This window comes from Vidua macroura, chromosome 7 (assembly GCF_024509145.1).
Source record: "Vidua macroura isolate BioBank_ID:100142 chromosome 7, ASM2450914v1, whole genome shotgun sequence".
NCBI classification, from domain to species: Eukaryota; Metazoa; Chordata; class Aves; order Passeriformes; family Viduidae; genus Vidua; species Vidua macroura.
Genome location: NC_071577.1, coordinates 16419989 through 16444760, shown reverse-complemented (window position 1 = coordinate 16444760; position 24772 = coordinate 16419989). Strand labels below are relative to the sequence as shown.

The following is a 24772-nucleotide window of genomic DNA, read 5'->3' as shown; positions in this document are numbered from 1 at the left end:
GGGAAAAGGTAACAGTGTGTGCACAAACAGCCCTGCGTAGCTACACTGCGGCAGGGTCCTTACATAAGCAGGTGACAAATGCCTATCACAAAGCAAAGCGTGAATTAAGCGACTTGTGAGTCATGTGAAGTCTTCTGGGACACAAGTCATTACACCCTTCTTGAAAACCAAAGGCTCTGGCACTAGAGCACACTGCACTGAAGCTCACAACTCCAAGTCTCTCCTGCTCCTCTTGAGCCAAGTCCACACCACTGAGCAGGGGAGAAAACCAAAACATTCATAGATATTCCTTAATCGATGCTGTGACATAGCCGCATTTCACAGTTCTTTATGTATGACCAGCACAGTGTACAAAGAGAAGCAACCCATCTAGACACAATTTCATAAAAAAACAGCAGTTGCAAAAAAAAAAAAAACCCAAACAAACCAGAAACCCAAAAAAAAAAAAAAAATCCTAGCAACAACACAACAAAGAAACAACAAAAAAATGAAGCATTTTATTAAATCAGAATATCAACTTGAAAAAAAACTACAGCAACATGATAAATCTAGGATAGTTATGTGCTAAAATGATCAGAATCCTCAAGACTATATAAAAGCATTTGCTCACCATCTCTTTTAATGCTCAAATCACCCATTCAAAGACACTGACAAAATGAACAGCAGAGAAACTCATAAAAATCACTACCATTAGGAATTCAAGCAAGTATTTGAGTGAATAATTACAGACATGCACTGCTTGCAAATACATAATATTAATTTAAAATAAAGGTTGTTATTATCAAAGTTTTAATCACAACTGAAGATCCAGAAATGCCTATTTGTGTATTCCTCCAGCTAAACAGGAGAGCTATTACCTATTCCACAATATATAGTTCATTGCTGCATGGGAGTTCTGAGAGGGAACTGATTTTGCTTACCTGGAAGTAAGCAGTTACACAAAACTTACTTCAGACAGACACATTTCATATGTCTTATGTTGATTTATATTATATACCGAAGCGCTGTAATATGCCTGATTTTCTGTATCACCATATGCTAAATGAGCTTTTAAAGACTGCAATACATTAACCCCACCCCATCTGAAAGAGCCCAAGTCACTGAATACACACATAAAGGAACAAGCATTGCAAGAAAGAGTCAGTGCTTCTGCGTGCAGTCTCATCTAAATTCCAAAAACTGAAAATTAAAAGCAAAGGCACCACCCACTGAGCTACTTCGGCACATAACCATTGGGAAGGAAACATACATGTTTCAGCAGATATGTTTTTCATCATTAGTTTGACAGATGTTGTGGTTTCTGTAATATCATATAATAATGTGAATACTATAAACTAATTTCTCAGGTATGCTATACTGGGGTATATATTTGTATTTGTTGATTCAGTAAGTTTTTTTTCCAAAAATATTTTACAGTGGAAATTTATTCAAGTAGCTGAAACTAATGAGCAAGCACAAAAAGAATTACCTTTCAATAATGAGCCTTAGGTACTTCTGTGTTACTTTGACATTGTCAGAAGCAGAAGTAGTCAGAACTTATAATTAGTTCCATCTACATAAATGAAAGCAAGGGAGTGAACCAAGACTTTTTGACATAATTTCAAAAAAAGCAAGTGCATAGATGGGCAAACTGTAAGAAACACTCGATTATAGGCATTGCAATATAATCCCGAATTATCTTTGAAACAAAAAATACTTGCAAAGACTTCTTGCAATGTATATGTATTTGCTAACCTGCTTTTTAGGCCCTGCTCATAAAACAACGTACTTTTTTTACTCCACAAACCGAAAAAACTGGTTATTAAGTGCTTAATACTTCTTAGCCCTATGGAGCTTTTAAAAGGAATCCTCCGCAAGCCCCAGAACAGCCCACCGCTGGCTTCCAGCCCCTAGAGGCTCTTCGGGCGGGGCCCGCGCTCAGGGCGCGGACTGGACAGGAGCCTGGGCCAGCTGCCCTCCTGAGCTGCCCCGCCGGCACCGCTCCCCTCGGGCCCGCCGGGGCCCCCCGGGGCCGCCGTGCCCGCGGTGGGCGGTGGCAGCCGGGGGCGGGCCCGGCTGGGGAAGGGGCGGGCCGGGGACGGACCGGCGTGCCCGGCAGGGAGCGGTCGGGAGGAGCCGAGCCCCCGCCCCAGGCGGGCGCGGCGGCCACGTCAGCCCCGGAGCGGCCCCGCCCGCCTCCGGCCCAGAGCCGGATCCCGGATCCCGCCGCCCTTCCGCCGGCGCCGGGGGAAAGGCGCTGCCGTCCCAGCCTGCCCCGCGCCCGGCCCGCTCGCACCGCCGGCTCCCGCAGCCCCGAGCCCGGGGCCGGCCCCGCTCCCTCCGCTCCGCGGGGAGGGCAGAGCGCGGCGGCCGCCCCGCCCCGGTGCCTCCTCGGTGCCTCCCCGGCCCTCCCGCCGCAGCCCGGCCCCAGCCCCGCGGGGTCCGACCTGCGCGCTCCCGGCGGCAGCGGCTCGCCCGCCCGGCTTTGTCTGCGAGGGGCGTCCGCAGCCTCCTTGGCGGGCAGCCCCCGCCCCGGGGCGGCGGCCGGCTCGGAGCCACCGGCCCTTTCCGCGGAATGACCCCCGCCGCTGCTGAAGGTAAGTGTGAGCCCTCCTACACCCGCCTTTTTTAATGCGATACAGGTGCGTGGCTTTTAGTGTCATTCCGTGAAGCTGTGCATGATTACCTCAATTAAGGTAACAATTAAGAGATGGGCTACCACTTGTGTGGTTTTCAGAAAGAAGATAATTAGCACACGGAAACTTAAATGCTTATGTGCAGTCCGCACAAGCTGATGGTGGGGTACATTACTAACCTGTGTTTATTGAAGAGGCAGTGCTTAATTGTTTTTTTCTTCTGTTACCTTTTAGGGTGTCTCTTTAGCAAGACTTGTGACATGAAGTAGGACAGGCGTTTTGAAGAGCTCTGCCATAAATACAGCTGTATCTCTGAATGTTGGCACATTTACTGGAGACTCTTCCCAAAGTCTGTTTGAATCAGAGCCTGTGAAATTTCCAAAAGCTTCATAATGGAGATTTTAGCATCCAAAGGAGACTATATTAGATATTTTAAAAGGTCTTTATTGCTAGTTTTAGTATGTGTAATAGTTCTTGTGTGCACTGATCAGGACTACTATAGTTTACTTGGAGTATCCAAAGAAGCAAGTAGTAGAGAAATACGACAAGCATTCAAAAAGCTGGCATTAAAGTTGCACCCTGATAAAAATCAGGTAAGTTACCTTTTAACAAGTCAAAGTTGTTGACTTAATGGATCTTATTGTTTAAACAAAAAGCAGTTTTAATTTACCAAAAGTGCATCTCTGTTACTGTGAAGTAGCCACCTGATTATATAGTTCAACTCAGATTTTCTGCAGAGAAAATGTACAAAAAGTGATAGAGTGGTCATACATGGTTTTGTTGAATTTGGGCTGCGTTAAATTGCTATAGTAAAAAGAGTCAAGATTCTTTAATTCTCACTTATATTTTTGTAACTAGGGGAAAACTTATTTGTGTACCGTATGACCTTGTTGAGTTTTTCCTCTTTCCATTTAGTTTTGGGGGACTTGCTGTTTCCCTGCCCTGAAGTCTCCTCTAAACATCAAATAAGACCAGCCTGTTGTGAGACATCAGTCTCCAAGTATCAAGTAGGACAAAACAGACATCCTGGGACTGCTAAGGGATAAGGGTGGAGGTTACAGAGAGCTCTGGACTAACTGGAGAGAGAAGATTGGAATGGCTCAGTCTGTGCTACCATATTTCTGAAATACAAAGAAATAACTTTTAAACATCATCAGTTTTTCGTTGAAATGACTTGAAATAAGTGTAAATTCACAGGAAATAAAAAGTTTAGAACTTTGTATGTACAACTGCATGGAGTCCCAAAAGACAGCAGTATTTCATATCAGCTCAGGGCCTGCCTTCACTGACTACAGTGGAGCCTCTGACAGAGCTCAGCAAGAAAGCCAAATATCAAAGTTAGGAATGCCAGCTTGTAGGTATGAAATGAAAGTTTTCTTTTCTCTGTTGATACTTTCACAATAATGGCCTTTGGGGTCAGATTCTGTTGTTTCTGAGCATGCAGATACTATTAAAGATTTTTCAACAGGTTATTTTCAAATTTAGAGATGATATATATAGAAGATGGGTTAGACATTACGTTAAGTAATGTCAAATTACTTAAGAAAAAGTAATTAATTTCCTGTGTATCTAGCAAAAAAAAAATCAAAAATCCTAAGGAAACACATCTTTTGAATGAAATGTGTAAGCAGAAGTTAAAAGACTGTGTGGCACGTTTTGCCCACCACTTTTACACCATTCTAATTCCCAAGCTGCCTAGAACAAAAATGCTTTTTAAATAAAAGGAGGAGGCCAGAAGGGATGAATCTGTCTCTAGCAGAGATTTTGAACTCAAGTAGGGATTCTAGAGGAGTGGAAAAGATTATGGAGGAAATGGTATGTCTTCATTCTTGAGCATTTTTTTTTTAAATTCCATTGAAGAGAGAGTTGAAACAAGAGGGTTCACTGGAGAATGTTACAGCCAGTAATGTTCACTTTGTATTTCAGTTGGTACTTTGGTGAGGATGGAAGAAGTAAGAGGACAGATCTGGCTTTGGGAAAGGAAAACTTTACTGTAGTTTGGTTTGAGATCACAATGCAATGTCTGCTTCCATCACAACTGACATCCTTAGCAGAGATATAAAAATATTTCCAAAGATAATTTTCTCAGCATTATATGCACTATATGGTTTATTAATTAATTACTAATTATAGTTTTTCTTACATAGAATGATCCAAATGCACATGAAAATTTTTTGAAAATAAATAGAGCATATGAAGTACTTAAAGATGAAGACCTACGGAAGAAGTATGATAAATATGGAGAGAAGGGTCTCGAAGATCAGCAGCAGGGAGGTCGTTACGAGAGCTGGCACTTTTATCGCTATGATTTTGGTAAGTTCTGATGTATGTTTGTGATTTGCTTAAAACAGTCACAAGGAGATGCCATATTCAGATCTGTATCAGAGCTTTTCACATGTTTCTTATGTATCCTCTCCAGATTTCTGTCTGCTCTGTAGCTGTTGCTTTCTCTCTGCTGGCCCAATGTTTTATTTACCCTGTTAATGGCTATCCAAAGATGCAATCTATTTACCTAGCCTCTTGTTCCTGCTGCTTGCCTTTTTATAGGTCATCTAACTTCTTGTTTATTTTTTTAAAGTGCAAAGACTTTTTTTCACTTAAATGTCAGTGTTAATATTTCATCAGGATTCTTTTTAACTTTTTAATGCAGAGATCTTCTTTGTTTAGTATTCTTCAGGGGGATTTTGAGAGTAAATTTTTGCACTGTCAAGCCTATTTGATATGCGTTTATGCAATTAGGCATCAGTAAAAAGGTAGCAGAAACTGAAAAAAAACAATAGAATCATACCTAAAATGATCTTGAGACGAGTTACTTAATGTTTGTCTCAACAAATTTTAGGTAGTTGTAGGGAAAGGCTGCAATGAATGATTCTCAGAGCTGCTGTAACAGGAGTAAGCTACAACAGGGAACTGAGGAACATAGTTGAATTGGGATGAAAGGAACCTCTACCTTGGCAACAATTTTTTTTCTAGTGTTGTTTGATATAATATGTCCCAATCTCTAAGAAATTAATGTCTGCGCAGATTGAAATTGAAAAAAACAGTGGCACAAGTATCACAAGAAAATATGCAAATTAGCCTAAAACTTCTTCAGATAAACAGATTTAAATTTTATCTCCCTCAAGTTTCAGTGCTTGATGGAGAAACAGTATCCTGAAATGTCTGTTAATCAGTGATTTAGGGAGCAGCTATTTTTATATTTTATATGTGTGTGTGTATATAAAAGTATAGCTTTATATATATTTATATGTACGGGTGAGCATATGTACTATATTACGTGAGATATAAATGGAAAGTAATATAAAAAGTACTTTGTCACCTGTAGAAATTAATTTCTCTCGTTATTTATTTACATTTGATCCTTGTGTACTTCAGGTGAAATGACATCTCACCGTGTTAGGTACTGTAAAAGATCTGCAACTGTAGTAGCATAATATAATGCTCCTTAATAGTATTTTTGGTACTCTGCACTGCCTTTCTTGTGTAGTTGAAGTAGTGGAGTGTTTTGTAGTGATGCCCTAGGTAGGACTGGTTAGCTTTGTCTTCCTTACCTTTGTTCTACCCACTTCATTCCACTGCATTCACACACACACCTTGTTAGTGGAAAAGCCTGTGGCTGGAAACACCTTTGTGATCTAAATGTGTAGGTAAGAGGCTGAGAAAGTGTGGAAGCTTCTGGACGTTACATAAAGCTCTCAGTGAGAGCTGAGGCTTCTTGAATTTTAATCTGACAGCTGGATGATGTTATTTCTAATGCTCTTGCCATAACAGCAGTAGTTCTAATTCTCTGCTCACTCCATGGTTGGTTACTAAATTAACAAAAGAATGTTCTGATAATGGGTGTGGTAGCATGAGAATGAGTGAGCTAGCAAGAGGTTAAACTCAGGGTCCATAGTACTAAACAAGGATAGCATTTTTGTAAAACCTCTTTGCCAGCTTAGTCTTTCAGCTTAAATCTGCTGTCTTCTGTTGTGCATAAGATGATAGCTTGTTTGTTTTAAAGGTGGAAAAATAAAAGCAATTTCTGGGTTTTTTTAATAGGTATTTATGACGATGATCCCGAAATTATAACATTGGATAGAGGAGAATTTGGTAAGTTTTTTTAAATAAATAAACATGACAACCCAAAGTACAATTTTTACATATTGAGCTTGTCTTGGTAGGTTTTTCTTACCTATCTTTACAAACACATTTTGAAAAATCATCTTCACATGAGAAAACAAACAACAAAAAAAAATCCCCTTAATGGTTCCTGTTAATCACTAGCTAGCAAATAAGTCAATATCAATAAACAGCTTACATCAAGTTTTAGAGCTATTTTGTGAAGTCTGTAAAGGGAAATAATTTGAATTAAAATTTTGTTACTCCTAATTTATGGTTGCTGTTTCTCTTGTCTAAAAATGCATTTGATAAAACTTTTCTAATATATTTTTTTTTCTGTGAAATCCAGTCAATTGTGTGTAGGTCAAAACCAGAAGGTGATACCAGATACTAAAAACACAGCTAAGGAGAAAAAGGTGTGGAAAGATAACAGTCTCAATGAGAATATTGTCCAGGCTTTTTTTCTTTTAAAATTGCAATTAAGTTGTTTGTAACTAAGAGAGGCTAGAGTAAAAATACTGGATTTTGTGTGATTTTTTCATCTACATATTGAGTACGATTTCCTGTGCACAAGATTGGACCTACATGCTGAACTAGTCTTGTAAATTGTTCCAATAGCAGACCCTCATGATGCTGAGGACTCCCTGAGACCACAGTCTTGCTTTGGTTAATCTATTTGCAGGGTCTACATATTCCTTAGTTGTCTTTTTTTGTTAGGATATTTTAATATAGGCAAATAAAGGTTACAAAATTCACTAGAAGAAAATTGGACAGGCTGAAAGCCAAGTAATTAAAGCTGATAACTTTGTGTATATTTTGTTGCTGTTGCTTTCATTCATAAGCAAGATGATTTATGTTTCCCTTGACTTTTCTAGTAATTATATTAACTTGGATTTTTAACTTGCATTAGACATGATTTCTTCATAAAAATACTGCCAGGTGGGACTCACTAAATACATAAAGTAATATAAGGAAATGGAAAACTCTAGTGGGTAAAAATCTTTTAGAACTTCTATTTTGTAACTAGACTTACACTATCACACATTTCAGCTAGAATAATCTGCAGACGGTACTTTTTTTTCTTAATTAATAGAACAGGTGCTGATACCTTCTGAAATAGGATTTTTGTACACCTGCCTACAACAGCATGTTCATCTGCATTACTGTGCCTGACATTAAATACTTAATACAGCTTTTTGGGGAATACAGGATAGCAAAAATGTGCATCCTAGATGTAACTACGTAGCAGATACGCATGATTCACTTAAAATTTTCTTCTCTCCATCTAGATGCTGCTGTTAATTCAGGAGAACTGTGGTTTGTGAATTTTTATTCTCCTCGCTGCTCCCACTGCCATGATTTAGCACCTACGGTACGTAAACCAAGTAAATGAACTCTGAAATTTCATTGGTTTTAATAGCATAAAACTTAATGAAGTAGATTTTTACACTGAAGCTGAAACCAGAGACAACAATTCTAAATGCCAGAAATAAAACATGTGCTCATTTTTCATTATATATTTATAGGAAAATAGCCTCTTTTTTGACTTTTTTTTTTAGTGGAGAGAATTTGCTAAGGAGCTGGATGGAGTAATACGCATTGGAGCTGTGAACTGTGGAGATAACAGAATGCTTTGTCGAATTAAAGGGATTAACAGTTACCCCAGTCTGTACATTTTCAAGACTGGAATGGTGAGTGATAAGACTTCAAGTGTTTTTGGAATGAAATCTGGAGAAGCGTTTCTTTAATATTTGTTCAGTCATAGAGATTTTTTTTTATAAAGATCTTCCTTTTTAGTATGTTATTTCTTTTAATAATAAATATAACTTTTTCTTTACCCTGGTCAAATTATTTTACTAAGTTAACATCAAAAATGTATTTGCTAACATATAGAATGTATATATTATATATATATAATTTGAAATAAATGCTAATATATTTTTACAATGGTTTTTCTGAGTAATTTTTCTGTGCAATATCACTTCTGATTGGGAAGCTCCTGTCAGCAGAGGTGCTGTAGCAAAGCAACAAGTCTCCTTGAACAGTTTCTCTTATAGACTTTGCAAGTACAAAGCATAATCTGTGGTTTTGAGTCTTAAAGAATATGACCATATGCCTAAAGAAACTTGGAAATTCCTTCTGCAAGATTCCCTCCATGCTACCTGCATGATGTATGTCACTCTTTAGAGCTGCTCGCTAAGTCGTGGTGCTGGGGTGGTGTACAAAGTGCACTCGAATAGATGGGTACATTTTGACAATGATGAGTTTAAGAGGTTCAATGCTAAATGGAGTGATGTAAGCAATTTTTATTTAAATAGAAATACAATCATTGGGAGTTGGTGTTTCTAAGACTAAATTATCCTCATGTTGCAGCATTTGGAAAGAAATCACATTACAAAATTTAAATAATTATTAAAATTCAAACATTCTGATAGGGGTGGGAGAGAACAGTTAGGGTAGTAGTGGGGGTTTGTCCTGCAGTTGCTTTAGTACCCTTAGAAGAACACAGTAGGTTTGGGGATGGGGTAATTTGCCTTATTTTTTTTCCTTAATTTTATAAACTTTACTCTTTGTCTTTTATAGCAACCAGTGAAATATTATGGAGACAGGTCAAAGGAGAGCTTAAAGAACTTTGCCATGCAGTATGTTACAAGCACAGTCACTGAGTTATGGGCAGGTAATGTTCACGTTTGGCTTGGGGGGGCTATTGTTGAAATTGTTTTTACTATATAAAATATGGCAGAAACTATGCATATGAATGAATCTGTCAACTATTGTTAAGTCTTCTTTTTGAGAATAAAAACAGTTCATGTCATTTGCTAATACAAATATAAAACCTTGTTTCATGGTCATGTTTAACTCGTTGCAAACTGATGCAAATTCCTTCACTCTTAGGAAATTTTGTAAATGCTATTGAAACTTCATTTGCATCTGGTGTTGGTTGGCTGATCACCTTCTGTGCTGAACGTGGGGGTAAGTATATTAAATACATTTTAAATAATGTGACAAAAAAAAGTACTTTTGTTGATAAAGGCATAATCCCTTTTGCTGCTAAAAAACATCTTAGGTCACCACAGTATTTGGCCTGTGGGTCATTTAAGCTCTCTGTTAAAAGCAGTTTGACAAAAGGGACATTAATGGAAATATTTTGTTATTGTGCTTCTGTAATGTCCTGTGAGTCATTAAAGCAGCACTGGAGTGTAACCCATCAGGAGGGGAAGTGGCAGAAAAGGTTTCTCCCTTCAGTTTCCAGCTCAGGTACAGGTACTGCTGAGGTACTGCCACCTTCTCGTGATAGCTGAGTAGCAGAAAGGCTGTATCTGCCCCTTAAACCACCAATATTAAAATTCACCTGAATAAGTGCTAAGTTAGGTTTGCACACAGTAATTGCTCTTACCACTGGTTTCACATCAGAGTAGTTTTTTTTGTAGCTGTTTGTCCCTGGCTTTCGTGGGATCAGTACTGGATACAATATATGAGAAAGTTACCTTGGTTAGCTGGTGGAGTTAAGTAAATGCACTACACCTTTGACAAATAGACTTCTCAGCCTTATGAAGAGACCTTTGTTCTGAGAACTGAATAGCCAGAGATTCAGTCTTGGATTTACATTTGTAAATAGCTTGATTTCAAGTTGCAGCCCTTTTGTTATTAAGTTTTCAACTTTGTTTCAGTTAAACAGAAGTTGATGCATTGTGTTTTGTAAAAAAAATCTGCCTCCAAAGGCAGCTATTCAAAGTCTGGATGGATAATTAAAGCACATGATATATTTATTGTAGTGAATTCTTATTTGTATCACAGAAAATGGATATTTCTGTTGAAATATCATTCCAAGACTCTATGTAGATACTTGGATTAATTTTTTTTCAAACAGTGGTTAACAAATTTTAAAGGTCAGTATTTACAGTAAAGAAAATAGTAAAATTGTTTAAATGAGAATTCTGTGTTGATGAAGCAAGAGAATGTTGTTTGTGGGGGTTTTTTAACTTGGAGTAGACAGTCATTAAGTGCTGATTATTAGATATGACAACTCCAGGAATACTGGATGAACAGCCAGGAAGCATGCCATTAGAAATGGTCATGTTTTTTGGGAGGAAAGGGGCAATTCTAAGCAAGAGTAGATTTAGTGCATTAATAAGGTGAAGTTTTATGTTTGTAAATAAAAAAATTTTGTTTTGCAGATTGCTTGAGTTACCAAACCCGCCTTAAGCTAGCTGGCATGTTGGTAAGCAGTGTTTCACTTTGAAAGCATTACCTGTTATATTTAAAACAAATTAACAGAAGTGAAAGCATCAAATTGTAACTAAAACTCTCACTGAGTTTAGTAGAACCAAGATAACACCCGTTAACTTTTAAAAGGATTAAATACTTTGCTTGAGTAGCTTTTGAAATAACAAACTTTTTTAAGAATTTTATAAAATAAGGATTAATATTATGTAATAAATTACAGTGTTGTTTCTTTTCATTTTTAACTATTATATATAATTGCCTGTGTTGGGATTTTCAAAAGCATTTCTGCACCTGAAATTTAAAAATACTTTTCTTTGGATTTGTTTTGTGTTGTTTTTTTCCTAATTACAGGAAGGTCTTGCTAATGTAGGCTGGATGGACTGTGGCACCCAGGGTGAGCTTTGTGATAATTTAGATGTCTCATCTAGTACTACTGCATACTTTCCACCTGGAGCCACCATTAATAACAAAGAGAAAGGAGGTGTTTTGGTATGACTTGCTTTCATTATCTATTTAGATAAACAAAGTGATAACTATGCTAAAGGAATGTATAAATCATTTCCAGACTGATGATACAAAACTGAAAAGATGCTTTCTCCTTTTCTCTTCTAAGCTGGTATGTTCTGCATGAGTTTATATCCCTGTCTGCTCAGGCAGTGATCCTGGAGGTGATTCCAGTTTGCTGGGAGAGTGAACAGCAGCCTGTGACTCTGCCTGGCCACCTCCCCAGGAGCCTCCCTGAGCAGCTCTGGGAGCTCAGGGCTGGGAAGTGCTCTGTGACTGGCCCAAGAGCTGCTTCTAACACTGCTGCCCAGCTGACCTGGGCAAGCCTGGGATTCTCTTAGCCCAAGTAAAAACTGATAGGACAAGAGGAAATGGTCTCAAGCTAGGGAGGTTTAGATTGAATATTAGCAAATCTTTCTTCAGCAGAAGGGTTGTGAGGCACTGGAACTGCCCAGAGGGACGTGGTTGAGTCAGTATCCCCTGGGGTATTTAAGACACGTCTAGACATTGCACTTGGGGACGTGGTTTAGAGTAGTGAACCTGACAGCTGGTTACAGCTTGGACTCAATGATCTTAATGGTTTTTCCATCCTAAATAATTCTGTGATCTTTGATGTGCCCCTGATTTTTGATTCCAGAAATAATAGGCCCCAGGTATCACAAGTTTGAGAAATGCTACCCTGACATATGTGATAAAAGTACTCCTACAGTGTCTGTCAGTACAAATTTTACTGCTCAGTTCTATTCTAAAATTGCAGCCTACATTTGTATGGTAGTTTTAACTTCCCTAATTGATGGGAGACATTTCTGTTTGAAGCACGACTTGTTCCTTTATTGTCACTACCGTTACCTGTATTTTTAAAAGGAGGAAAATAAATTGCAACCTGCCTACTTTGAACCTTTTAACTTATGAACTCTGTTACTGATTTGTATTACTTCCAAAATTTTACAAGTTAAGGAAACCTAAGTATCTCTACAGTGCAGTTAAGGAAGGCTGTAAAACTAAATTGGAAATCTTGTAAAGTTTTGGTGTGAAATTTGAATTTCACACTCTTTGGTCCCTGTCTTGACAAAATACAATTTCTTGAGTTGACTATTGTAGGCAAGTGAGCTAAAAAGCAGTATTCTGAGAGTGATGTTTGTAAAATTACATGTATAAAAAAGAAGTTGATCAAATAAAATATTATTAACTGCATTCTCCATTTGAACGAAGGGAACAAATCAGAATATATTCCCTGACACTGAGTACTAATGAGGTTGATGTTTGTAATTCCTTGTAATAAATACAGTTAACTTTCCATCCTAGTTTCTTAACTCCTTGGATGCCAGAGAAATATATCAGGAAGTAATGCAGCATCTCCCGGACTTTGAAATCATCTCTGCTGCATCATTAGAGGTAAATGTTTTAAAATATGCTAAGATTTCTTCAAATAATATATTTTTATTGTTATTTTCTATGTTTCTCAAATCCTGTTGACACAACAACTTAGTATTTAACTCAATATTACTTCTTTTTATCTGTACCTAAAATAATTTAACACTGTTTGTCTACATTTACTTCTGTTGTTTAGCAAAATAACAAAAGTAAGGGGAGGAGATTTCATAGGAATATAGAAAATCAAAGCAATTGCCATTGCAATTCGCTCTGCAACTGCAATTTTCTAGTTATTTTTTTAATCAACTACACTGTAGAGAATTTTGGTTTAAGTGTGTTTTGTTTGATAATTTAGAAAAGAAAATACTTGTTAATCCATGATAATTTATGTATGAACTGAAATTAAGAGTCTTAAAAGTGACTCATGCCTTGGAGAAAAAAACAAAAGTAAACCTCTTTCCACACTTGTAGTTGTACATAGCAGTGTAATTTACAACAGGAAATCCACACAGAAACAACAACATTAGAGTGCAGCTCGTAGCCAGCTTGCTGTCAGATTTTTTCCACTTCCTTGATTATGATGCAGTAAAAGGAAGTTTAGTGGAAGGACTACATGAAAGAATTTGTTTAGCGGAGGTCTTTTGGAGATGAATAACTAGACATTTGCCTTTATAAAGCACAAAAGAATTTTACACCTTAGTGTAGTTGGGATTAATTTTTTGTTTATTTAATTTTTTTTGTTTAATTAAAAATTTGTTTGTTTGTTTTTTTCTGTGGTTTAAAGGACCGTCTAGCTCATCACCGGTGGCTGCTTTTCTTCCAGTTTGGGGAGGGGGATAAATCAAATGTGCAGGAATTTAAGAAACTTAAATTTTTACTGAAAGATGAGCATATTCAGGTAAGAGTGCTCACTCATCTAATGTTAAATGCCGTTTACATTCCAAGAACAAGTCATGGTTTGCATTGTTATTAGCTGTTACCACCACATGCCAGCTCTGGTACTGGAAGAGATACCATATAGTAGATCTGCAGTAAAGTTTTTTTATTTAAAGCAATCACTTAAATTTCCTGTACGTTTTGTATAATTTAAAAGTAGATAGAGATTATCTTTTAAATCTGCTCTGTCTTTGGAAACGTTGCTGCAGATCCCATTCGGTTAATGATTATAAATTAATATTCCAACATCAAATTTATGTTTGTGGAACTATATTTTAATTATTCAGAAAACCCTGTGATCATGCTGATTATTTTCTTAATAAAAAGAAACCATGTTCAAACTTTGCACTAAAGGCCTACGGATTGCATTATTCTGTAAAGCATGTATTTTTTTTTTAATTGTTGCTTTGACTAGAAGAATTTTAATGTTACATTTATTTTAGGTATCTTCTTGCTTCCTTGCTGTTATATTTGGAGGGGGGAAAAAAGAGAATTCTTTAAGTTTTTATTCCCCATTTTGGCCTTTAAATTAAAAATTAGCAAGCAACCTAATATAGTTAAGTTAGTAGTTTTCCTTGAACATCAATTTTTCTTAAGATCTCTGTTGTTTATAAAACAACAGTTTTTCGTATTTTTCTTTTTTTATATTCTGTCAGTTTTTCATATTTTTACCTTTGTTTTCTAACTTTAACTTTCTTTCAAAATATATTAATTGATATAAATTAGGTTGCTTTAATTAAAATGGCATTGTCTGTTTAATATAGGTGGGGAAGTTCAACTGTCTTTCCTCGCCAACCATCTGCAACAAACTATATGTTTATCAGCCTTGTTTAGCAGTCTTCAAAGGAAAAGGAACCGGAGATTATGAAATTCATCATGGTAAGGGAAACTTTGGGAAGTCTAAATCATGATCTAATCCCTTTGAGATTACAAAATCTTTGGCAAACCACATTCTTTTTTCCCAAAGAACAGTTTTGTAGCTTTAATATTTGCTGTCTTTCCTCTGATCATAATGTAGCCTTATACAAATTATGTATAAATTCCTTTGGTTTTCTTTTTTCTATTTTTCCTGGGTAAGCAGTCATCAGATGCTGAGGGATGTATTTTTTCTTTGCAGTCTGTTTCAACATCATTTACATAATGACATACAAATGAAATCTCTGAAGCTGATCAGGACAGCCTCTCTTTGGGTAGGATAACCAAAGAACATTGTAAGACACACCCTTCACAGAGGCTTAACATGCTGCTTACACAGTGTAGCCAGTTTGACAAACTTGGATTTGGTTTCATGTATCACTGCACTAAAACTAATTCCATGCTGTGTTAACTTCTGTCCAAGATATTGAGACTTTTACCACTTACTTTCATTTCCAACATCACAGTTTCATTTCAGGAAAGGCTGGAACTATGTTACTATTTACTGCTGAAAGGATTCAAAAATGCTGGTTAAAGGAGAAGAGAGCCTGAAGCTAAACTAGCTTGCAGGAACAGGTGTAGCTTGTGTCTAGTATGTGGCACAAAACAGTTATGCAAGATGAAGTTCACATTTTTCAGCCTCTGAGGTATTAGAAATAGCCTGCTAGGATTAAGTTAGAACCTCAGTGCCATTATAAACAGGAAAAGTGGAAAATTTTTCACAACTTAGAAAAGATTAGGCTTATCAAGGGGGAGAGATGATCCCATACATCTAATGATTGGTATGTAAGGAAGAGCCTTATATACTTCCTGTAATTTACATTGCTGCATAGAGGGCAAGAAGAGGTCACATCCATGCAGCATTTTTATAATGGTGTGGATTACAGTGGAAGAGAAGTACATTGGACTTCAGTGCATACAGAGTTTTTTTTTTTTTCCTGAATGGTTTGGTTTACTATTTGGAAAATAGATGGCATGTAGAACATTTACCAATAGCCATCTCACTCCAGTCTTTATGGGAAAATAATCCTCAAAAGAATCGGGCTTTTTTATATACTATGTTGAAGGGTTTAAAATCTAAGAACAGTAATAAATCTTGGTAAGTCATTGTGCAGTGACTTCAGATTTGATTAACCTGAAGTTCTTCTTCTCGGACAAACTCATTTCTGCTGACAAATACTTATACAAAGGTTATAAAGAGACTGGCTCTTTGCCCACTGGAGCTGGGTGAGCAGGAATTTCAGTTACACCTAAATAGCTGTGATTTATCAATATAATTTATTTTGCTTGAAGTTTTTACCTTGTCAATCCCTTTGCCAAGTCAAGTGTATCTAGAATTGTACTTTTTAATTCCAAGACAAGTAAGATGGTAAAATGACCAATAATCCTGTCACAAAAAAATGTCATCATTTTGTTTGACAAAAAACATGTTTTCTCTTGATAAAGCATTTATTTGGCTAATATTGGGTAACTGTCCAGTTTAATATTTAGCCACATATCAACTATCAACTACAGTATGTCCTGCCTCTGTAGATTTGGACAGGTTGATGTTGTCCTCCTAAGGAAAAGCAAGTCAGTCTCTGCTAAATTTATTTAAGCAGGTTGTGTTTAAAGATTAATCAAGGGATCTGAAAGACTCTATTGCTTTCAAGGAGATTTTTTAATTACACTTCTCATGGGTAAAAATTGAATTTCCTTCCTACATTGTTCTTTGAAGGAAAGAAGATCTTATATGACATTGTTGCATTTGCCAAAGAAAGTGTGAACTCCCATGTCATCACACTGGGACCTCAGAATTTTCCTGACAAAGATAAGGAACCATGGCTTGTGGATTTCTTTGCACCGGTAAATATTTAATAGCTACATATTCCTTTTTCTAAAATCTGTTCTGTAACTATGTAAGTAGGTACTAAGTAGTAGCCTGAAAGTGCCCTTCAGCATCATGAGAGGGTGTTCTAATTCCTCATTCCCTGGCAGCTCTAGTTCCTAACTGGGTTTTGTATTTAGTGAACTCTGTTGTCAAAGCAGCAGATTATTAATCTTGAATATTCTCCTGAGAGCTACCTGTGGGAAAAGCAATTGTACTTACTTGCATTTTGTCTTCTAGTGGTGTCCTCCTTGTCGAGCTTTGTTACCAGAGCTAAGGAAAGCATCTAAACATCTTTATGGTCAGCTTAAATTTGGAACACTAGACTGTACTGTCCATGAAGGCCTTTGCAACATGGTAAGCTACAGGAACTAAAAATAAAGAAATACAGATATAATCCTTTCAAACAATATTATTTTCTTTGAATTGGGGGTAGGAGGATATGGGCAGACAATGTTTGTCCTTTAACATTACTTTCCTAAAGGGCAGTAAACTGAATATGCACTTGTATCATAATTTTTTTCAAAGAAGTGAACTATATAACCACTACAGATGGTATTAATGCAGAATACAGGTCAGATTTTATTCTAATTTCATAGTGTTACTGGGAGACTTCAGAAGTCTCAGAAATGAATAATTCTGGGGGCTGGGGTTAATGTCTGAAAATGCATGGAAAATGAGCAAAAAAGGACCAACTTTGTCAAGTTTTATTTAGATGTGTTTACCCACTGAGGAATTCAAATGACAGGAACCAACTGTCCAATGGTAAACAATAGTTGCTCATACAGTACAAATATTCCAGCTGAGGACTGGGAATAGTTTTAAAACTAAGGTTTAGGAGGCCCATGGATTAATCCCTGTATTTGTGGAGCATGGCAAAAGAATTACTGGCTAGTTTTTAAAACTGAGAACACACTATGCCATCTCTGAATACAATTGGTATCTTCTCTCCACTGATTTGTTATGGTGTCAGATTCTCACCTGCATGTAAGCCTGAGCACTTGTATTGTACAAACTGAACAGATGAGCAGCTTGAGCTACCAATACCTGTGACAGTTAGAGGCAAGTCCAAGAGCTTTAATCATTCTGTGCAATTTGTTATTGTCTGTTTTATCAGCACAACATTCGAGCTTACCCAACAACAGTTGTGTTCAATCAGTCTGATGTTCATGAGTATGAAGGACATCACTCTGCTGAGCAGATCTTGGAGTTTATAGAGGTATGTAAATGATAATGTTGGTTGCAGTCTTGTTCTATGCAGTTCATACACAAGTATGTTCTTTAGTTGGAAGATTCTAAGATTTTTAATTATTTTTAATTAGACAAGGAAAATAAAAGGTAAAAAAACTTTGGGCAAGAAAAGTGATCCAGCAACTGTCAGTCAGAGACTTGACAACTAATGGATTCATTTCCCTACTCTGTCACATAATTTCTTTGAGATCATTAGCAAATAAAGATCCCTTCCAATCTGCAAAATAATAGTAATGATTTCTGTCTTATGGAGAAGATAAAGGAATTCATATTACATCACTTCTAAATTTTAAAGTGGAAATGCTTCACATACACACCTTGATATAGGAGGGGGTTCACATTTCTGCCAATTAGATTGGTGCTGTCCACATTTTTCAGCTGTCCTTGAACTTTAACTCACGGAAGTGCAAATTACTGATATTGATCACTGTTGATGCTAGAGTTCTGGCACCCAGCTTGCTCCAGCATTCAGGTTCACTGCTATATCCACAGGCTGTTTTTCACTTTTAGAAGAGACCTTTCTCTCCAGATAGCTCAGAAAAAGCAGCTTCAAGAACACGTGCAGAAACAGGTGGAGATTAGTCTTTCAGTTGGCATTCAGAGGCCAATAGTGCACTACGTGTATTCTTCTGCATTCCAGCTTAAATAGTATGGCTGAGTTTCATAACACCTGTTTCTGCCAGGTGAGCTGGATTTCTTGTTTTTTACCTTCTTTTATTGAGAAAAGGCAGAAAACCTCCCTTTTAGAATCTGGGTGTACTTTTTTGATAGTTTTTCTCAACAAATCAGGCATATGATTTTTGGGTTGAAGGAATGTGTTTTGATGCTTCCACGCCTTTCAGTGGTGTGGAGTGTTCTCTACCAGAACAGCAAGCAAATTTCGCAGAACATTCTCAAAATGTGATGCAGTCTGTTTGTACATGATGGCCCTAGATGGGGGACATGCTGTGCAACAATGAGTTATGTCCATTATTTAGGATCTCAGGAATCCGTCGGTGGTCTCGCTAACACCAGAGACATTTGCTGAATTAGTTCAGAGAAGAAAACGAGAGGAGATCTGGATGGTGGACTTCTACGCTCCATGGTGTGGACCATGTCAGGCTTTAATGCCAGAATGGAAGAAAATGGCCAGGGTAAATGACATTCAAACACTTTTCTGCTTTTGTTCCTCTTCTGGGAAATTGCTAAGATGGCACAACCACTTTCTTAAGAGAATTGTCAGATGAGAAAATTCAGAGTCTTAATACTGCCACCAAAACAGGCAATTCCTACCTGGCAGTTTTGTATTGTTTCAAATATAAAGTTTTTATTTGGCTTTTTAAAAGCTTCAATACACTGATACTGTAGTCCAGTTTTTCATGTTGTTACAAGTGTGTAAGGTCTTTACAGTGTTCTCTCATTTGCAAAAGTAATATTGCTGTACTGACAACTATTCCTGAAGGTGTTTACAGGAATTTGAACTAGAAAATTTGTGGGGGAATAAAAGGGCTTTGGAAACAAGCCCGTGACTTTGAGACATGTAGAACTTGACTAGGAATTATAGTCAAGACAGATATTCTGTTAGAATGTCTATGAAGTGGTGGTAGCTCTGTAGGACACGTTCAGCAATCACCAGCTTCCCTGCCCATGCTGGATAGTTTGGGCCTTGGCAGCAAACAGAGTGTGTTCAGGACACAGGCCCACTGTGACATTGCCAGCACATCTGCACTGCACCAGGATTGGCACAGTTTCTGAGCTATGATGGGGCACGCAGGAACAGGGCATTCTTTGCACTGGTTAATCCCACTCCTGGGTGCCTTTGAGGTAAGGTAGGTAGGTGCCTTGTGAGCCCTGTGCATGCAGCTTATACTAAATTGTGTGCATGAAGGGAATGCACGTGGGTAGTTGGCTCTGATACCAGTGACCTGTTTACAGGGAAGAGGCAAGCCTTGTGATAATTTTGGTCTGTTTTGTTGAGATTTTTTTCTCCCAACTAAGTCATTAAGACTTAAATCCTGAAGTATTACTGAAATTGTAATAGTATTGGTTAACATATTTGATGGTAGGTTTTCTTCTTTTTTTTCAGATGTTAAATGGATTAATCAGTGTAGGCAGTGTGGATTGTCAAAAATATTATTCTTTCTGTCACCAAGAAAGTGTTCGGGGCTATCCTGAAATCAGACTTTTTCCTCAAAAATCAAACACAGCTCATCAATATTAGTAAGTACATTGCTTCAGTTTGGGAAACATTCCATGATGTGAAACAAGACAAATACACCTCTTCTGTTGTGTAGAAGAGGTTTAGCACAGCTATTGTAATAGGCTGTTAGGATATTACTGTATGGATACCATTGGCTTTGTTATTTCAAACTACTGATTTTATTTTGCCATTTCATTTCAGTAATTTGAAATGACACAGGGATCTTAATTTTTCTTTCTTCTCTTTCTTGTCTTTTGGTCTTTTAGTCCTTAATTTTGTAGGTTTTAATTTGATCCGTGAGATTTTTCATTTATTCAGATTTGAAAGCAGGGTAAAAATATATGCTAAAACATACGCATTTACATTCTTTATTTGATTATCACCACTCTTCAGAGTGGGTTGTTTGTAAGGCTTTTTTCCCAGAATAATTAAAACTACTGTGCAACTGGCTTTTTGTTTTCTCTTTCTCATTTTTATAGTAGCTACAATGGATGGCACAGAGATGCCTATTCACTCAGAGGCTGGGCATTGGGGTAAGTTACTGCACTCAACTTTGTTCACATGCTGCTTGCTAGGATAAATACATATTTAAATACTATGTAAATCAAGAATTAGAAACCCTTGGGTATAAGTATTGCTTAATTTAAGATGTTCAATTTTCTACATCTTTTCACTTACTACTTTTAAAATTTGGAGAAATAGCATACTCCTTGCTGTCCACCCATCTCTTGAAGACCATATTATTTTGTTTACCACATTTACAAAGTTATTCTCCTATAGTACAAAGTGTGAAATAGGAATTTCCAGACTACTCATGTTCTTAATTTCAGAAGCTTTTCTTAAATGCAATTTGGATGTTGTTTAAAGTTTTGGATGTATTACAACTGTTACTCTTCCTTTACACAGATACTTACCGCAGGTGTCTGTAGATCTCACCCCTCAGAGTTTCACAGAAAAAGTTCTGAATGGGAAAGATCATTGGGTCATTGATTTCTATGCTCCTTGGTGTGGACCTTGCCAAAATTTTGCTCCTGAATTTGAGATGCTTGCAAGGGTATGTTTTTAAATGTATTGAATGCCTGTTATAATTGTAATGGTTAAAATCTTACTCATCAGCACTTTATTTCTTAGTAGTAATCCAAAAACCACAATACTTCCATGAGCCTCCTACTTACGGAATGATGCACACTTCTAGGACCCACTAGACAGTGGGCATTGTCTCTTGCACAGACAGACACACAGAGACCCTGTTTTGAGAACAGATTTCAACTTTTGATGGAGTGGTCTTTGGAGCTGTGGGGTGCTTTTGTGCTTTGCCCTGAATTCAAGTACAAGTGCTCTCTGAATACATAGAGAGACACCTGACACAAGGCTGACAGTCTGGGAAGCAAGCAAGCAACTACTCTGAAATATTTCAAAGATTTAAGCAACACTTTTTTTTATTTTTAGCTGCACTGCTGGTATATTCCACTTATTTGCTTATACTCACCCATGGAAACTTGTAGTTTGTTTCTAATAAACGTTTCTTTTCAGGCTGTTAAAGGAAAAGTAAAAGCTGGAAAAGTAGACTGTCAGGCATATGGTCAGACCTGTCAGACTGCTGATATCAGAGCCTATCCTACAGTTAAGTTTTACCCCTACCAAGGAACAAAGGTAAAGTGTTACTGGTGACCAGATACTGTTCGTAAATGTATTTCATTTCACCTTAAAACTAAAGAGAATACTTCTATAACATATTAAAGTGAATTGGTTATATATTACTGTGTCTCCAAATAATCAGTTTCAGTAATACTTAAAATAGTAGGACAGTGATGCAATAATAACAAATTGCAGATTAATAGAACTAAATAGAAATAGAATTCTAATAGTAATTAAAATGCAGGCTTAAGCAGAACTAGGGTTTAATTTCCAAGGCCTTGGGTGACAAAATGTTTTTCAACCTTTACCAATTCCATCACCAACTACCCAAAAGTAGATGGTATCTCTCTAAATGAAATATGGACAACTTCATTTTGGCTAATAAGAAACATAATTAAATGTTGTTATTATATTGAAAGACCAATTCTGACATATAATGTATTATAAGACAGATAATTAATGAAAAAGATATGGTTGTGTTGTCTCAAAAACAAACCTTATCAAACTATTTCAATTATCAGTGGGACTCCTTCAGATCAACATTTCCTACTAACAGAGTAATAGTATAAATTGAAAATACAAAGAGAATTCAGTTAGTTATAGGGAGTTGCCTTTAGTCTTGTAACACTAATAAATTTCAGAAATATAGTGATATTTTTAAATGTATTAACGCTGAAGAGAAAGTATTCAATGGTTTCTGATAGAGAATTGGCTTAACTTACTTCCCTTTTTTTAAGTGAATTTTTAGTGGGAAGTTCTAGAAATCTTTAATCGCACAATCCCACTAAATTCCATGAGATTTTCTGTGGTGAAGGGTACAGACTTTCTAGGTCTTCAAAGTAGTCACCCGCAGAGACAGATTTCACATGGATTACAAAGTGGCAGACTTTGGAATAGCTGTCTAGCTTTAACACTCACGTCAGTAAATGTGAGCAAATTGTAACTGTTTCAGGTTTCTTTAATGATCAGGACAAAATTAGTGTTGTTCTGAAAACTAGCAGCTGAGAGTGGTTCTTAGTACAATGTAAACTAGCATTGTTTAAACAGAGACAAAAATCTATCCATGAATCATAAATCAAACTTCCAAGGCCATTGTATTCTGCCCTGATTTCCTCTTGAATTTTGTCTGAACAAAATATGTGTAACATATTACCCATGCTCTATTTTTATTTTCTTTTAAGAAAAGTGTTCTTGGGGAATACATAGACAGCAGAGATGCAAAAGGTATAGCTGACCTTTTGAATGAAAAATTAGAAGCAATGCAAAACAAAGGAAAAAGGAAAAAATCTAGAAATAAGGTAAGAACATTTACTGTGAAGCCTTTGCAAAAGACTTGCTGTAAATAATAACTGTTTAAAATTATGTTAGTATTGGTTTTTTATCCATAGTATTAAATGCAAATTACAGAGGCAAGATTGGGTAAACTTAAGAAGATATTAACACACAGCTACTTAAGAAATGTTTGTACAATTGAAAAATTAGTGCTACTGAAAACTTTAAAATCATATGAAAAAATATTTTTGTTTGTAGTTTCAGAGAAATGCCATTGTTATTTTTCTTGTCACTAGGATGAACTCTAACTGGTACTGAAGGTAGATACAATTCAAAATATTCTGAAGCTGTGAAGATAGAAGACACCACATGGAAAATATAAGGATAGTGACATTGGTGACAGGACAAGACACATGAAAACATGTTTGAGTTCACAGGCATACACGACTGTATGAGTTCTGTTAAACTGTGGGGAGATGAAAACATTTTGGTTTTGGTGGAGGCAATGTTTCTGCATGTCCCTCTTTTGATATACCAGCTACCTTCTTCCTGGCCAAACACTGGAGTTGACCAGAAATGTGGACTCTATCACTTTTGCCTACCCATTTACTAGTTCCTTATATTTTTTTCTGTCTCTTCTCAAATGCTTTTTGAATGTGGCACTCAGCCTGTGGCTGAATATGCACTCAAAGCACTCTGCAATGCAGAACATAATGACGGATTGTCTATTTGAAAGACAAACAGTTGTACCTGATGATTATTCTGCTTTGGGGTTGCATTATTGTCTAGTCAGTGGTTAAGAAATAAAATCAAGAACTGGTAGGAGGATATGTTTATTGAATTAAATTGCTCTTGCTCTCGAGTGGATTACTCTGTTGTGGCAGTGGTGATGCTGCCTGGATGAACAGAACTTTGAAGAGCTTCTTTAGTTGCTTGGTTTGGTTTTGGGATTGTGTTTATTCTTTTTTTTAAGTAAGAAAGAAAAAATAAAATAATTCAAATGTGGTATTAACTTTCAAATTTTAAATTATGCAATAGAAGCATCTGGTTAAGTCATTAGATCATCACTTTTATCATTGTCTTATTAAATATGAATGTATTCTGTGGACATATTTAACCTCTTTTGACATTACCACTTTCCCTTTCCCTGCAGACATATTTTTAGGTGGTTTATTTTTTGTTTGTTTTTATATAATCTTCAGGCAAGCAGGAGAGCAAGTGCCTTCTTTAATTTAATAATGAACACTGTACATTACAATGTCTCCTCATACTTCTAACTAGAATTCCTACTCTAAAGAGTAATATTTTTCAGAGTTTCTCCATAGGCAAGAAAAATTACAGCAGATGACAAAATGTTTGCAAACAACTGTTTCATTATGTCAATAAAATGCTCCCTAGCACTTGACAGATGGAATTCCCCCCCTGCTCTCTATGTATTTAGACCTAGCATGACTGGTCAGTATATTATGAGTATTACAAATTTGTAAATACATTGTCATTGACAAGTAACTTATTTCATGAAGAAGGCAGCAAGAAGTGAAGAGGTACAAGTAACTGAGACATTCAACTGTTTTTTCCCCTATTCTCAGGGTTGCCTCTATTGATTTTTCATTTTTCCAGCGTATTATTCTAAGAATGAAGAGACTACTGCATCTATTTTTTTAATAAAGTAGACCTTCCTACATCCAAATTTAACTTCAAACTCAATCACAATCAAAAATTAAAATTTTAAAACAAACTGTTTTGGTCAGGTTTTGCATATCACTGTAACTGCAGTTCCCACCTTCTACACTCCTCTTGGAGAATGAGGTCTAGGAAAAGTTTTGAAACATATTTAGGCTGTGGGGAATAGGATTTAGTTTAAATATCAATAAAGTTCATTTTGAAGATACA

The 24772-nt window shown here is 36.7% G+C and overlaps 1 protein-coding gene across 1 annotated transcript; it reads left to right on the top strand.

Moving 5' to 3' along the window:
* The first annotated feature begins 2302 nt into the window (after positions 1–2302).
* Positions 2303–24772, top strand: DNAJC10 (DnaJ heat shock protein family (Hsp40) member C10). The gene is made up of 23 exons (XM_053982275.1): positions 2303–2576; positions 2850–3208; positions 4763–4928; positions 6657–6707; positions 8006–8088; positions 8276–8407; positions 9300–9393; positions 9612–9689; positions 10895–10938; positions 11295–11432; positions 12753–12842; positions 13606–13719; positions 14522–14636; positions 16390–16517; positions 16780–16896; positions 17657–17758; positions 18768–18923; positions 19856–19989; positions 20449–20502; positions 20876–21023; positions 21503–21622; positions 22789–22905; positions 23176–24772. The coding sequence occupies exons 2-23, from the start codon at positions 3008–3010 to the stop codon at positions 23185–23187; spliced, it is 2394 nt and encodes a 797-aa protein (XP_053838250.1). The 5' UTR covers positions 2303–2576; positions 2850–3007; the 3' UTR covers positions 23188–24772.

What these genes read in the sequence shown, in the direction of transcription:
- DNAJC10 (XM_053982275.1), top strand. Translation starts at nt 3,008, where the DNA reads ATGGAGATTTTAGCATCCAAAGGAGACTATATTAGATATTTTAAAAGG. An exon ending in ACATTTTCAAGACTGGAATG is followed by an intron (nt 8,408 to 9,299) that starts GTGAGTGATAAG and finishes TGTCTTTTATAG; the next exon opens with CAACCAGTGAAATATTATGG. An exon ending in AACACAGCTCATCAATATTA is followed by an intron (nt 19,990 to 20,448) that starts GTAAGTACATTG and finishes TCATTTTTATAG; the next exon opens with TAGCTACAATGGATGGCACA.